The sequence below is a fragment of the Rattus norvegicus genome, chromosome 1, assembly GCF_021556685.1.
Source record: "Rattus norvegicus strain SHRSP/BbbUtx chromosome 1, alternate assembly SHRSP_T2T, whole genome shotgun sequence".
In the NCBI taxonomy this organism is placed as follows: Eukaryota; Metazoa; Chordata; class Mammalia; order Rodentia; family Muridae; genus Rattus; species Rattus norvegicus.
In genome coordinates this window covers 141466155-141480786 of record NC_141534.1, presented here as the reverse complement: position 1 = coordinate 141480786, position 14632 = coordinate 141466155, and the positions used below count along the sequence as shown (strand labels likewise).

Here is a 14632-nt window from a genome sequence, read left to right as displayed (position 1 = left end):
GGATTGAGTGAGTGACAAGAACCAGAGGGCAAGAGTAAGCTGTCTCAGCAGAAGGATTAGAATGACTAAAGCCTTCTGCAATGGCAGCTGAGCACAGGCCTGCCAGTGGGAACTAAGGAGAAAACATGAAGATTTGGAACAACATGGATGGGATGGGGCTCAAGAGGAAGGAAGAGAAGGCAGATGGAGGCAGAGTGGTCCAGGATGCCAGGGTTTACTCTTTGTTTAAAAGCAGAGGGTCAAGTCCATTACCTGGTAGGTGTTTCTCTGTGTGAAGGGGATCTTGAGCTCTGTGTACAGCAGATAAGTGCTCATGAGGAAAAGGCATGCTATGGAGGATGGGTAAATGGAGTTCTGAAGAGTATTTTAGTGATATTCCAAAGCCAATGACAGAGCTTCTGGGTTGGCTGGCAGAACATATTTGAAGCCTCTTTCCTGAGTAACGAATGCTAAGTTTTATAAATAGTAAGGGACAGAATAGTGGTCATTGTTGAGTGGCGTGTTGTTTTACAGGTAGGAAATTTAGGAAATTGAAATGAAGAGACACTTAGAAACAATTGATGATCATGAAAAAAAAAACACCTTAGAACATCTACATGTTTAGCTATACCAAAAAATTAAAATGCAATCAAAATAATCTGATAATAGCAGAAATGATAGAATATTTAGAAACCAGCCTGAAACATGACTAAAACCACACACTTCTACTTCAATATAAAGGAAGACATAAAGTAGAAACCAAGACACGCTTCACTGTGGACAAGGTAATTTACTCTTATAAAAATGTCAAGTTTTATTTAAATTTTTTTTCCAATTATAATAGTGCATTCAAAATTCAGCGAGGCTCCTCCCACCCTGGAAAGTTGGAAAAAAACATTTTAAATTTTATTTATAAGAGCAAGCATAGTCTCCTGTGTTGTTACTCTCCCTTGCCTGGACCATCTCTGTTGCAGGAAGTAAGATAAAGGGGAAAAAAATAAAGGAAGAGAGTAGAAGCCCCCTCACAACCTCTCTCAGGAAATTTCTCAAGTGCACTTCTGTCTCACTGGCCTAAGTCATATGCATATAGCCAGGGTAAGGAACTCTGGGAAATGTAGTCTTACACTTGGGGATCTGCATTGCAGGGTCAGCCAGTAGTCTTTGCCACAGGAGAGTTACTCACACTTCATTTTGCATGCAGCTTTATTTATTTTTTGATATTTTTCTAGAAGCATGTACCATTTGCAACTATTTTAAATTAGAGGTATGCTTGGGAACATAAAGAAGCTTGAAGGCAATCCAAAATGTTAATGGTGGCCATTAGTCCAGATATCCCTATATTCTTATTTCATTCACTTTATTTCAACGCTGGAAAGTGTTGGCTAAAATGAAAACGGTGCTTTTATATTCAGGTAAGAGGCTCACTCCCACAACTCTTCCTCTTATAACAAGGATAGAACATACTGCTGCTCGTGTAGGGAGGCCCAGAATTTCAGAATCCTTTGCTGTCTTTTTCTTTTGCAGGGCCACTGCCTTCGGCATCCTCAATGGACTGTGCAAACTTGGTGCCATCCTGGGAAACACTATCTTTGCTTCTTTTGTTGGGATCACCAAAGTGGTCCCCATCCTTCTGGCTGCTGCTTCTCTGGTTGGAGGTGGCTTGGTTGCCCTTCGACTGCCAGAGACTCGAGAGCAGGTCCTGATGTGAACAGCACCGTGGGGAGAGGAAGATGGGAAGATCTTTTTTCAGGACACTTCAGCACAGCCACACCTCCTGCCTCTCACTGTCCACAGGACACCACGGACAGCACAGAAGGAGAAATGGACTGTGTGATCCCTAGTTTAGGACCCACTTCAGTTGTTAATACGTTTTTAACTCAGGTCATTGGCTAGGGGTGCCCAGAGTCAACCTTAGGATCCCAGAGCTGTGCGCTTAGCTTCAGGTCTCTCGATCCAAGGCAGGGGGAGGACACTCCAGTAAATCCATATAGTAAGCAAGAAATTGCTTGCATTTCAGACTGACATTGAGGACAAGAAACACTTAATCTCCTCTATGTAGCTTCTGGGAGCCCAGTGACCTAGCAGATTGCCTCAGTTGGGAGTGGGATCAATACATAAATATCAGATTCACAGAACAGACTATATATTTGCATTTGAAAGTATCACCTATCATATTTTCCTTTTGAAAATTGGCACGGTAGTATTGAAGATACTCTGATATAGAAAAACCCAATATTGAAGCAAAATGTATATAGACTGACTTTTCATCTCAAGCGTCCTGAACTTTGCACAAAGAAGAGGTGACACGTCAAGAGTGATATTTATTATGGTTTTGCTCTACTCAGAGACACTTGAGGTTGGTTATTATGTAAACTATGTTTGTATATAGCAGTTTTGAGGTTTTATTCCCACAAATGGTAGCTGCTAAGATTGCCAGCATTTTAGCCGAATTTGGGGAGAACTCGCCATTCAAGGTCCCAGGAAACTGGTGCAAATGGATGATGTTTAAGCATGATGTCAGTGCAGCCATCTTGCCTGCTGTCAGGAGGATGTACTTGGCAAGCCACATGCTATTTCCTTTACCTGGGAATTTTTCTTCAACTTGGTAGGGCAGTTACTTTTCTCTCCAATGCTGATCGCTTGTGAAACTCAGGTCCATGGGTCGTTTGATGCTGTTTACCCAGGAAGAACAGGAAGAAAGGTTTATTTTTATTTTTATTTTTTAATGGCTGCTTGCATTTTCCTTTTAAAGAAAAACAAAACAAAACAACACAGGTAACTGGCCAAGGATGGGAAAATGAAATCACAGTTCTTCAAAGTGTGAGTCCTTACTGTTTGATTTCAAAGGAAAACACAATGCACTTTTATTACAGCATTTAGGACCTATACGAAATTTATGCTCTATGTGCTGGCTCTGGGGTTTTGAAATGGGCCATTAGCATGCACGTTAGGAAATAAAAGGCACGAGATACATTCCTGTCTTCAGTGCTCCAAGGAAGCTTTTCCTGAGATCCAGAATGGACTGTGAATGTGGAAATGGAAGGACTCAGGGCATACCATTCTGGCAGGTGTCAGCCATTTACCTGTAGTTTGGAGGCCATGGTGGGGTAGCAGCTTTTGTTCATTAGAACCCTCTGGGATGGTAGAGACAGGGAGCCAGGGGTTCCTGCCACCTGAGCTGCACTTGCCTGGGCCAGGGGAACATCTGACCATAAGAACTAGTTTGCTCACGCTATTCGCAGTACACACAAGAGTTGCAAAGTGCTAACCTTTGCCTATTAGAAACCCTCCCAAATCCAAGCCAAACTAATGGCTACATTGAGTGTTTTCTCAGTTTTGTGGAAATAGTTAGATGCCAGGACAGTTCAAGCCATTTCCCCCTAATCCTCTAGAATATAAGTCAGAGTGAAATTTTTGAGACCTTCCCATCTTCAAGTCTGGCTAACGCATTTACTCTGCTTCTCTGGTTCCCACCTCTTTATCTATAACACATTACTTTCTGTACAGGGAAGGAAGATGCATCAGGTCTGATGTGATACCCCCATTCCCCCAAATATAAATATATATAAATATACAGAATGTATTCATGTTTCTCTCGGTGTTTTATAGGAATTAACTGATAATGCTCTGTTGATAATGAGAAACTTTCTGTAACATAGCTGTAACATCCTTTCCCATTTTCCTGTGATATGGAATGCACTGGCTAGGGTCCTGAGAGAATCGTGTAAGTCTGTGGTTATAGATCCCCCATGACAGTATTCTTTAATGGGATAATAGACCTCAGTGTGCAGTTACCACTCAAGAAGTGTACAAGAGAGTTAGAATCCACACTTACAGCCAGATATATCTTGTAAACTTAAAATCTGGTTAATTTTTTAAGCATAGGAGTGGGTGGCTGCAGTCCTTTTAGGCTAACTGTACTTGGTTTCTGAGCTCTGTCTTCTACATTACATTTATGGCTCCTTAAACTGATTGCCTAACCAACCAAGGGCAATTCCCATCCATCCATCACATGGGTGTGGGAAGGATGCAGCCATGGTGTGCAGCTTCCTTCATGAAGGATTATCTGGCCATGGTACCTGACTGCTTCATAACTTGCTGTCACTCTGGGTGAGATAATGTGTCTTTAAAAACAGTCCCTGTGGCAGGTCACTGGGATATAATGTACAACATTCTTAGCCATCATTTTTTTTCTTTTTTTTTCTTTTTTTTGTTTTGCCCTGAGAGACTCCCAGTGGTTTCTACTGAGGGCTAAAGGGACGAGCTGTTCCCTCATTGAGCAAGACCGTTCGCTGTTCATGATGTGTTTTATGATGGCTTCTTTGGGAGTTGCTTCTTCAACAGTCTCAACTGTGCTGTGGGATCTCCTGATGCTGACTTTTGACCTTTCGTTTTATTAAAACTAATTAGTGAAAGAGGTGTCCTGCTTCTGAAATTTGTACCATGTGAGCTTGAGATCATGTAATAATCCACTCTTTGGGTTCCCTGGCTATTGGCTCATGACAAAACAATGAAAATAACCATGAATGAATCACTAGGAACTGAACTTAGAGATCACATTACCACACTTGTGTCTCCTCTGCATTCCTAAAGCAATAGACTCTCTTCTCCTAACTCTCTTACTCTTTCAAAGGTAGACTGTGAATGATGCGGCTCAGGTATACAGGTGCGAGGACTGTATAACAAGGTGTAGGACGATGCTGTCTCCTTTTGTGGACTAACCCTCCTAGCTGAACCAGGCTCCTTCAGACCTGCTTTACTGGAGACCCCTCTCAGTTATGAACATGAATATCTCTGTTCTTCTTTGCTGTAGAGGATGCTGCAAAATATATTTACTGGATACATGGCCATCATTTCTTCAAAGTGGAGTTCTTGGTGTTAAAAGAAAATAGATCAATGAATCATTCCTAATTTTTTTTGTTTATCAGGATCATCTGGAATGGAGTCTGGGGTCAATATCTCAGTCAGTGAGGGAGGTGCTTGCTTAACAAACATGAGGCCCCGAGCTCGATCCCCAGGACCCAGCTAAGCTGGATGAAGTTATTAGATTGCTAATAATCCCAATACTGGGAGATGGAGATAGGAGGCCCCCTGGTATTTATTGATGGTCAGCCAGCCTAGTCTAATTGTGAAGTTCCTGGTGATTAAGAGACTCACGTCAAGGAAAAGGTGAACATTACTTAAAGAGTGGCAGAAGACATTGTCCTTTGTGCATGTGCACACTCATGTGCATATTCATGTGCATGTGCACCCCATGGACACCAACATGGATCTGAATTACTGCTTGACCCCTTCCCCAGAGATTCTGATTTAGTGTGTGTGGGGTAGGGTATGAGAATGTTCAACAAATTTTCATATGACATGGGTGGTGTTGGTCTCCCAATTCATATTTAGAGAAGCACAGACAACCTGGCCTGTACTTAGGTACTTTGATTTGTTGAGGAGGGAAGGGGGTAGGGGTGGGGTGGCAGAGTTCTTTTGTCCCAGTGTCAACCCAGCCATAATCTCATTTGAGTTCATGAGAAGTAAGAACATTAAAACAAACAAACAAGCAAAACCTTTCCAAAGGTATTGACTAGAGGCAAACATCAATTACTCAATGGTGTCAGTGGTGACATTTTTGTCCCTATAGACCATGGCTTCCCCCCAGGCCTTGGCTTTTGGGCCGTGTCTGGTGGTCCTGTTCTGCCTCTTCCTAGACTCATGGGTAGATTTCACCTGGGATCCCTGATGTCTGCCTTGATTATTTCCTCGTGGCATGCTTGTGGTGGCTGTGTTTATAAATGTTTGCAGACAAAGATCCCTTTGGCATATTATAACCCCCAGGACTCTATAATGAGAGCTTGATTCTAAAAGCTTTTCCTTACCTGGTGATCATGACCGAGTGAGCTGGAACATGGCTGGCTGGCCATCAACTGACCTTGCTTGGTGATGCTCTTGACAAAGATGGAAAGATTTCTCCTTTAGAAATAAGGCAGGGCACCTTCCTCCATGCAGACCTTATGGGACATAGTTTACAGACCCCACCTCCGCCTCTGTTCCTGCTCTTGTGTAGTGTCAGGTACCTGATCCTATAAAGATTTCCCCAAGTCAAAGTGCTGTGCTCCTGTGAGTAGATTTATCATCATTGGACCTAGCCCCAGGAACATTTGCAAATCAATCACAAAGCACCTTTAAATTCAAGCACATTTTATTTAATTTGCAGAGCTATGGTGAAGAATTTATAAGCATTGCTTTTTGTGGCAGGGAGGCTTCCCCAAAGATTAATGACGGGATGAAACACAGGCTAGGGCCATCTACAGATGTTAAATGGAAGAATAAAAGTTGTTAGTTATTGTAGGTTATGGGTCGGGCCAGCCATTTACTTAGCAGACCCATCCTGTAACCTCTGCAAGGTTCAGTTCACGAATAGAGAGTGAAGACTCTCTGTCACCTCATCTTAAATGTGCATTCAGCTTCCCACTCACCTTTGGGACCATGGGCTTAAGATGCTTTAAAATTTTAGAGGTCATAAAGACATATTGAGATGTTGTCTCCTGAAGTGAATGTGGTCACCGTGCTTGATAATTTCTCATAGGTAGGGAGGTTTACTGAATCAGTTACTGTCCCTCAGGAGAACAAGAGAACGAGGCTTTCAAATATGACAGCTCCGACCTTCACTTGTGATGTGTGTGCACAGTCGCTCAGATTTCTTCAGATCAGCACTTGTGGTGATTTCAGTGAAGTCTGAGCACAAATGACATTCTATTATAGCGAAGGGGAAGAAGGATTTGTGTAGAATTAAATTGCTTGACTTAGCCACCTGGCAATGTATACATATGCATGTGCTTAGCCAGGGAAAGAGGTGCATCCTGAGAAATGTGTGTTAGGCAATTCTGAAGTTGTGCAAACATTAGGGTGTCTGCACATACAAGGAAAACTGGGTACAGAGTTACCAGGCAACCCAATCTTAGAGGACCACCATTGTCTCTATAGTTCACCGTTGTGCAGTACAGATCTATGTATCAAAGAATGCTGCATACCATACATACATGTAACTCAGACTTGTCAGCTTGAAAGTAAATAAATAGAATGGCTTCCCAAGAGCATCGTATCACAAAAGAACTGTTTACAAATGAGTAGAAAACAAACTGTTAAGCAATTGTCGAATGAATTAGAAACGAGTCTCACTGGTTAAAGTCCTCTCAAAGCATTGTCAAATTTTACTAATCTCTAGAGTCCTGAAAGTGGGACAGCTTCCATTAGAGTGTTTGTGACGTGTTTGTTGGCACTGTACTGTACTGGGTTTAAAGAAGGTTCGCTTTTAAAACAACCTGTGTTCTCCACATCAAACAGTGGAGATATGACATTATTATAGCTCATGATTTTTAAAGAGTTTTGGTAGGGTGCTGCTCAGCTGTGACCAGTGAGCCAGAGAAAACATGTCGGATACATAACTCTGAATGTGTGCATGTCCATTCTGGGCGATTCATAGATGGCTTGAAAGGAAGCTCGACATTTTAAAATTATATTTTGGGAAGTACAATGTAGGTACTTATGAGATAAAAACAGAAAAAATGTCTCATATAATACACACATATTACACACACAGAGAGACATACAATCTTTTATCTAATATACATGCTATGTATCTATAAACACATGCTTTTAAAAGTCTAACTTATTTATTGGATCTGGGCTATTTTTACATAGGAGTAATATAGGAAAAGATACTTTAAGATGGAAAAATTATCAGATAATTTATGCAAATTTCTCAAGTTTGCTTTATTTCAAATGGGCCAGAGAGTAACATGAAAGACAAGGGCATTTCAATAGTCAAGAGTGGAGCGATTTAAGGCTATTTTTCTATGCAAGAACACGGCCCAGTGAATCCTGGAGCTCTGCGATCTTAGTAGACTAGAAATGTCCTCATGTGTTGTTCTTGATGGGTTAAACAGAGAGCGGTACTAGAAAGGCGTCTTAAAGTTTGACAGCTTATCGTTTACAGCAATACACACTTGTGATCTTTTGCCTTTTCCTTGTTCCAAAGGCATGTCCTAAATTTGGAAAGTTTTGGGCTCTAGCGAGAAGATCTTAAGGGCTCACAGGTTTTATTCTTCGGTGGGATATAGTGCCAGTGTTTGAGAGAGGAGAACGTATATTCCTATGACTGCCTTCGTCCATTATGTGTTTCTATAACAGAATGTTTGATGATGGTTAATGTATCGTGAAAAGAGCTACTTAGGGCTCATGATTTGGGTGGCGGTCAAGTTTGAGCAGGATGGTACTCAGCTCACCCTAGCTGGTAGGGAAGCCTTTGGTATGGAAGCACTGTGTGAATGAGATGATTGGAAGCCTCTAGCACAATGAGTCAACTCCACCGAGGTAACCTTTCTGGCAGTGTTTTCCAAGCTACCTGCCAAGGCTGCTGAAGCACGCGGCTAATTAAACACTTAAGTCTAAGGCTGCTTTATTCCAATATGAACACTAGAGGGCAGTAGCTACCCAGACCATGCAAGGCAGTGTTTTACTCCAGGGTTGGTTAGCTTTGTCACCCAGTCCCTATCCAGCAGAAGACAGGCTTCGGGGAATGCTTCTTTCTCACCACTCTATTCCTTAGGATATCTGTGGGTGTTTAGATGATTCCAGAAGACGTTTTTCTGAAGGACTTTCTTCGGACTCCTTGTCTGCTCAGGTCTGAAATAAGGAAACCTCTTTGTCTCCCGAGGGATTGTGGATCAGTAACCATCTGCTGCCCTGTTCCACCCACCCTAGTAGACAGCCGAGTTTGAACCTAGATTTATCTCACCAGGTTTTTACTGCTCCCTGTGTTTGGTTAATTTTTTAATAACAAAATCCTTTGGGTATTCCTGGAAATTTCATGAGAATGGTGTGTTTAAGCAAGAAGACCTCCCCTCAAAGCCTGAACTCTTCCACATATGGGAGGAGGCTCTTGACATTAGCTCTATTAAAAAAGCAGATAGCCCCTGACCTAGCTGAGGTCATGGTAATGGGCATTTTTCTTCCCTCAGCACAGCTACTTCATGAAAAGATAATATCATAAACCAGAAGAAGCTCCTCTGGGGAGCCCCAGGGTCCCTTGGGTGTACCTGCATCAGCTAGAGAAAGGCTTTGAGGTCTTTGTCTGGCTTGATCCCATTTGCTTGATATTTAACATAGAAAAGGTTTAAACAAAAAGGCTGGCACATGACCGCAAGTTTTGGATTTCTAGAATGAGAACAAGGTCCACCCAGGTATGCACATCAACCAAAGCACAGACAGAGAATCTTGATCAGATGCATGAAAGTGCACACTTAGGCTGTGGGGCACAGTGACGTATTTGGGAATCTGTTTTGCTTATTGCTCACCAGTAGAGGGGGCAAGTGAGCAGCAGGTGATTTGTGTTTTGTGGAAGGAAACGGGCTCAGGATCCATTTACAGGAAAAGGTCACTGAGAAAATTGAACTCAGCTTTGAATGACGCTTTAGCTGAGAGAGGGAAGTTCTGGAGAAGTAGCATGTTTGTGGGGAGAGATGGGGGGGGCTTCTGAGATTTGTTCTTATCAGATGACCCATGAATATTGGCTACGTCTCTTTGGTCAGCCCTTGAATCTGCTCTCTTGAGACTGAAGTTTTCTCTATCCAGTAATTCTCCACAGACCCCAACACATAGGAAGTATCTTTAAGTTTAGTGGAAGAACCAGGGTACTGAAGAAGCCACACTTCTTCCAAAACAGATGGGTGGGGAGACTCAGAAGTTGCCCTAATTCTAGTTCTCTCATGTACCCTACACATGAGCTTCCTGACATTAGCTCGTGTGACAGAATTCTTTGGGCTTTAAGAATGGAAACGAAATAAAACAGCAGCAACAAAGGCGAACAAAGAAATGAGGCACACTGTGTGAGTTAGAAGTGCAGGAAAGGTAAAGGGACTTTAGCTTCCCTTCCCGGGTCTCTCTGGGTCTCCTCAGAGAGGCTTTTATGTACAAGACGGAGGCTATAGGTGTTGTAGATTCTGAGGCTGCAGTCATAGCAATGGTGAAATCGAGAAAGATCCATGGCCCAGGGCTTGAGTGCGCACTTTGATGACAGGAACTAAGAATGTCACAAGGCCAGGAAGAAAACACAGGCTAACTGTGGGACTCTTAAAGTATTTTCTTTTTTTATTGTTTGGGAATTTCATACCTGCATAATATACTGTATTTTGGGCAAATCTAACCCCATTCCCTCCCTTCTCATCCCTCCCCACTCTCCACAATGTGATCCTTTTTAAAGACGCACTGGGGTCTGCTGAGTACTATGTCCAAGTGAATGATGTAGGGGCATCTACTGAAGCTGTAGTAGCTTATCAGGGCCTGAGCCCCCAAGGAAACTTACTTTCCCCTCTTCCTGAAGCCATTGATTGCCAAGAGCTCCTCAGCTAGGGGTGGGATGGCATGAGTGAACCCCGGTCCATGCTGGGAAGATTGTGCAGGTCTTGCTTATACAGTGACAGCCCCTGTGTGTTCATGTGTGCAACCCCTGTTATATCCATCAAGTACTGTCTGACTGCGCATGCCCACTGCTTCTGCCTCATACAATCTTCCCACCCCCTTCTCTGTGATGACCCTTTCAGGGAAGAGGTGAGATATAGATGTCTCATTAAAAGCCAAGCATCCCACAATCTATTTTTGTGAGCATTGACTAATTGTATATTTCTGTATTAATTCCTATTTGCTGTAAAAAAGAAGCTCCTTGGAGGGGGTGTTAAATGCGGCAGCTCCCATGGGAATTAGTGTGGCATTTCAAACCAAACCCAGAAATGGATCTATGATCTAGCTGTAGCATTCTCTCCATGCCCTACAACAGATACTTTTTCCTCCGTGTTCACTGCTGCTGGCTCTATTGGTGATAGTCAGGAAATGCAAGCCGCCTAGACACCCATCAACAGATGAATGGATAATGAAAATATGCTACATTTACACGATAGAATGTTAGCTGGCTGCCAACCAAACATGAAACTTGCAAGTAAATGCTGGATCTGGAAATAATCATTTTGAGTAAGGTAACCAAGACCCAGAAAGACAAATATTGCCTATTGTGTCTCGTATATGCTAGGTTTGAATTTTTATATAGGTGTTTGAATTTGAGTACTCATGTGGCTCTCAATGACACTGGAACTCCTATGTAGACATTTCCTGACGTATACTAGTTTGATTTACAACTTTTAAAAATTGATGATGGTGCAAAATAATACATATTCTTTAGTAACCGTTCTTTAAATTTTGAATTTCAACCCATTCCTGACTGGTGGTCTGTGGTATGATTACATTCTTGTTGAGTTGGGCACTGGCTGTAAGCTTTAGGTCCTAGTCAGTCACAAACTGAGGTGAGGTGCATTAAAGTTGTTCTCTCTCTCTCTCTCCCCCTCTCCCTCTCTCTCTTTCTCTCTCTCCCTCCTTCCCTTGCTTTCCCTTCCTCCTCTGTGTGTGTGTGTGCATGTGTGTGTGTATGTGCATGTATGTGTGTGTGTGTGTGTGTGTATAACATATATGTAAATCCAGATATACATATGCCATAGCATGTCTACCAAGGTCACATGACCACCGTGAAGTTTGTTCTTTCCTTCTACCTTTGTCTGGACTTAGGGATTGAGGTAAGTTATCAAGCCAGCAGGAAGCACTGGTACCAGCTGAGCCATCTTGCCAGCCTTTCATTGTGTTTCCCACAGCATTTCCGTTGGAGTATACCTCCATTCGGAGTTGAGTAGCATCTGCATTACCAGTACCAGGTTGGAGGAAAAGCTAAGTGACATTGGAGAAGACTGAATGTGGTCTAGTCTACGGGAGACCTACAAATGTATAATGGACAGTTACAGGTCACATGCCACATGAAGCGACTGGAAGGAAATGGAGTGTCTCACGTGAGTGATGAGATGTGAAGAGACTGGACAAAATTCAGTAAACTACGATGTCTCCAAAGTTCCGGGCATTGTAGTTCTATCGAAGTAGGGATGGATAATTTAGATGCATGGGACTTCATGACCTGATCATTATGAATTTACTTTTTAAAAAAAGGCAGCCTTGTTTTTAAAGAACTTCTGCTTTCTGATTTTGTCAAAGAGATTCGAGCAGGAAGAATAGAGTACCAGCAATTTGCATAATCTTGCTTCTGAAATCAATAACGTATTTTCATCAAGTTCTCAGATTTAATTTACACTGCATATAGGATTTCCCCTCAGGAAACCGGGCCAAACAAAAAGATGCTAAAGAGAAGTGAGAGAGAATGACTGAGACCCTGGGGAGTCAGAGACAAGAGGGCCAGGGCCTGGTAAAAGTCAGAAAGGGGTAGTGGGTGGTACACAGGAAAGGAAGAAAGAGGTCATCACAAGAGATTCTAGAAATACAGAGAGAAACTGTTTAGATATCCTGAATTTCCCCAGAGGCTAAACAAAAAGATCCAGCATGTGAGCCACAGTCCTGCCTGGGACAGCGCTGTGCCTACGAACAGGTCAGAGGTACCAAAGTTGAGTGTGGAGGCAGAAAGAGTTTCAGGTACATGAACAATTGCAGTACAAAGCCTGGAAAAGACATGGAGAGAATTGCATCCTGGGTCAGAAATGGACAGGCCAATAATCCTAAGCAATGACTGAGCATTCAGGCCTGGATCTCCTGCTCTTGGCCCTGCCTCAGTTTACATGGTGGCTGCTATTGCTATCAGCCACACAAGCTGTGACAAACTTCCTGCAGTGAAGTCCTTTTGCTTTCACACAAAGTTGTTCCACTCTGTCTTATACATGAGACCATAAACTCTCCTCCATTTTTCATTCGTTAGCCTGTTCTTTAATTGTGCTATGCTAGAGTGGCTAGTGAGTGTAGATGGGGTGTGTGTGTGTGTGTGTGTGTGTGTGTGTGTGTGTGTGTGTGTGTGAGAGAGAGAGAGAGAGAGAGAGAGACACACACACAGAGAGAGAGAGACACAGAGAGAGACACAGAGAGAGACACAGAGAGAGACACAGAGAGAGACAGGGAGAGAATGTGTGTGTGTGTGTGTGTGTGTGTGTGTGAGAGAGAGAGAGAGAGAAAGAGAGAGAGAGACCGAGAGAGAGAGACAGAGAGAGAGAGAGAGACACAGAGAGAGAGACACAGAGAGAGACAGAGAGAGAATGTGTGTGTGTGTGAGAGAGAGAGAGAGAGAGAGACAGAGAGACAGAGAGAGACAGAGAGACAGAGAGAGACAGAGAGACAGAGAAAGAGAGCACATGCACATGTGGGCATCAGGCATGCTTGTGCCAAAGCATGTGATGTGATGGGCAGAAGACAGCTCTGGAGTCATTGTCATCTCCCTCCACACAGGCTCTTGGGATTGAACTCAGGTTGTCCAGCTTGGCATCAGCCGCCTTTCCCACTGAGCCATCTCACTGCTTCTCCTCTTGTCGTTTTTAAATTTTAATCTCATTTTTGTTTTATTTATTCACTGTCCCCCTTCTGGCCACCCTCTCCCACAGTTGTTTTTCCATCCTCCCTTCTTCTCTAAGTGGGTGCCCCCCCCCAGTATTCCCCTTACCCTGGCATTTCAAGTCTCTGCTACACTAGGCACTTCCTCTCCCACTGAGGCCAGACAAGGCAGCCCAGCCAGAAGAATTTATCCCACATTCAGTTACAGGCACAGGGACGGGGAGGGATTGGGGGAGGTGGAGCAGAGACTGAGAGAACAGCCAATCAGTTGGCCCAACTTGAGACCCATCCCATGGGCAAGCACCAGTCCCTGACACTGTGCTTGCAGACAGGAGCTGTCCTCTGAGAGGCTCCACCCAGCAGCTGCCTCAGACAGATACAGACATCCATAGCCAAAGAGTGAATGGAGCCTGGGGACTCTTATGGAAGAAGAGGAGGAAGGATTGCAGGTCTGGAATCAGGCAGCAACTCCACAGGAAGACGGACAGAGTCAACTAAGCTAGACATCCTGGGACTCTCAGAGTCTGAACCACCAACCAAAGAACGTACATGGCTGGACCCAGGTGTCCCCATTCATATGTAGCAGATGTGCAGCTTGGTCTTCATGTGGGTCCTGAACAACCGGAGTGGGGGCTTTCCCAAAAGCTGTTTCCTGTACATGGGATATGTTCTCCTCTTGACTTAAAACGTGATTTTCAGATCTGACTCAGTCTCCTGTTCCCAAACATGGATCCAACCATGCTTGCTTCTTCAAAACTGTCTCCCGAGGAGTCTATTCTAAGTCAGGTGTGGCCTCACCACACATTCAGGGGGATTCTTATCTCCTCTTATTGAAATTCAGCTTCTGGTCAAATAATGGGGACCCGGATTGTAGAATACAGCTCTTTGGATTTCAGGAAATTACTGTGCTGAAAGCACTAATTACTTGCTTAAAAACCAACCTCATTCTCTAAAGAATAATTATTACTGCAAGGAAAGTAAAAACAATCAGGAGAGCGCACATCTTTAAGGTCACGTTCAATTTCGAGCTTTTGTTTTAGCACAGAGGATTGCATGAACTCCTTGTTCTCTATCCATAGGAAGTTTTCAGCTGCAAACGACCTGCCACCCATTTATGGTTTCTACCTTTGGTGTAAATACTAGTTAGACATAGTGACAAAAACCACAACATGTGGGGGTTCACACAAGTTCTGTGTCTATTATTTTAAACTTACTTGAAGGATGTAAGTCATTATTGAAG

General features: G+C 43.2%; 1 protein-coding gene across 6 annotated transcripts in view; it reads left to right on the top strand.

Annotated features, from left to right (window-relative positions):
- Window positions 1-4394, top strand: part of Sv2b (synaptic vesicle glycoprotein 2b) — a 174191-nt gene extending 169797 nt beyond the window's left edge. For all 6 annotated transcript variants that reach the window (XM_087589081.1, NM_057207.3, XM_087589041.1 and 3 more), the window contains 1 exon segment: window positions 1504-4394. In XM_087589081.1, the coding sequence (XP_087445207.1) occupies window positions 1504-1687 (184 nt within the window). In that variant the 3' untranslated portion in view covers window positions 1688-4394.
- The last annotated feature ends 10238 nt before the right edge of the window (window positions 4395-14632 follow it).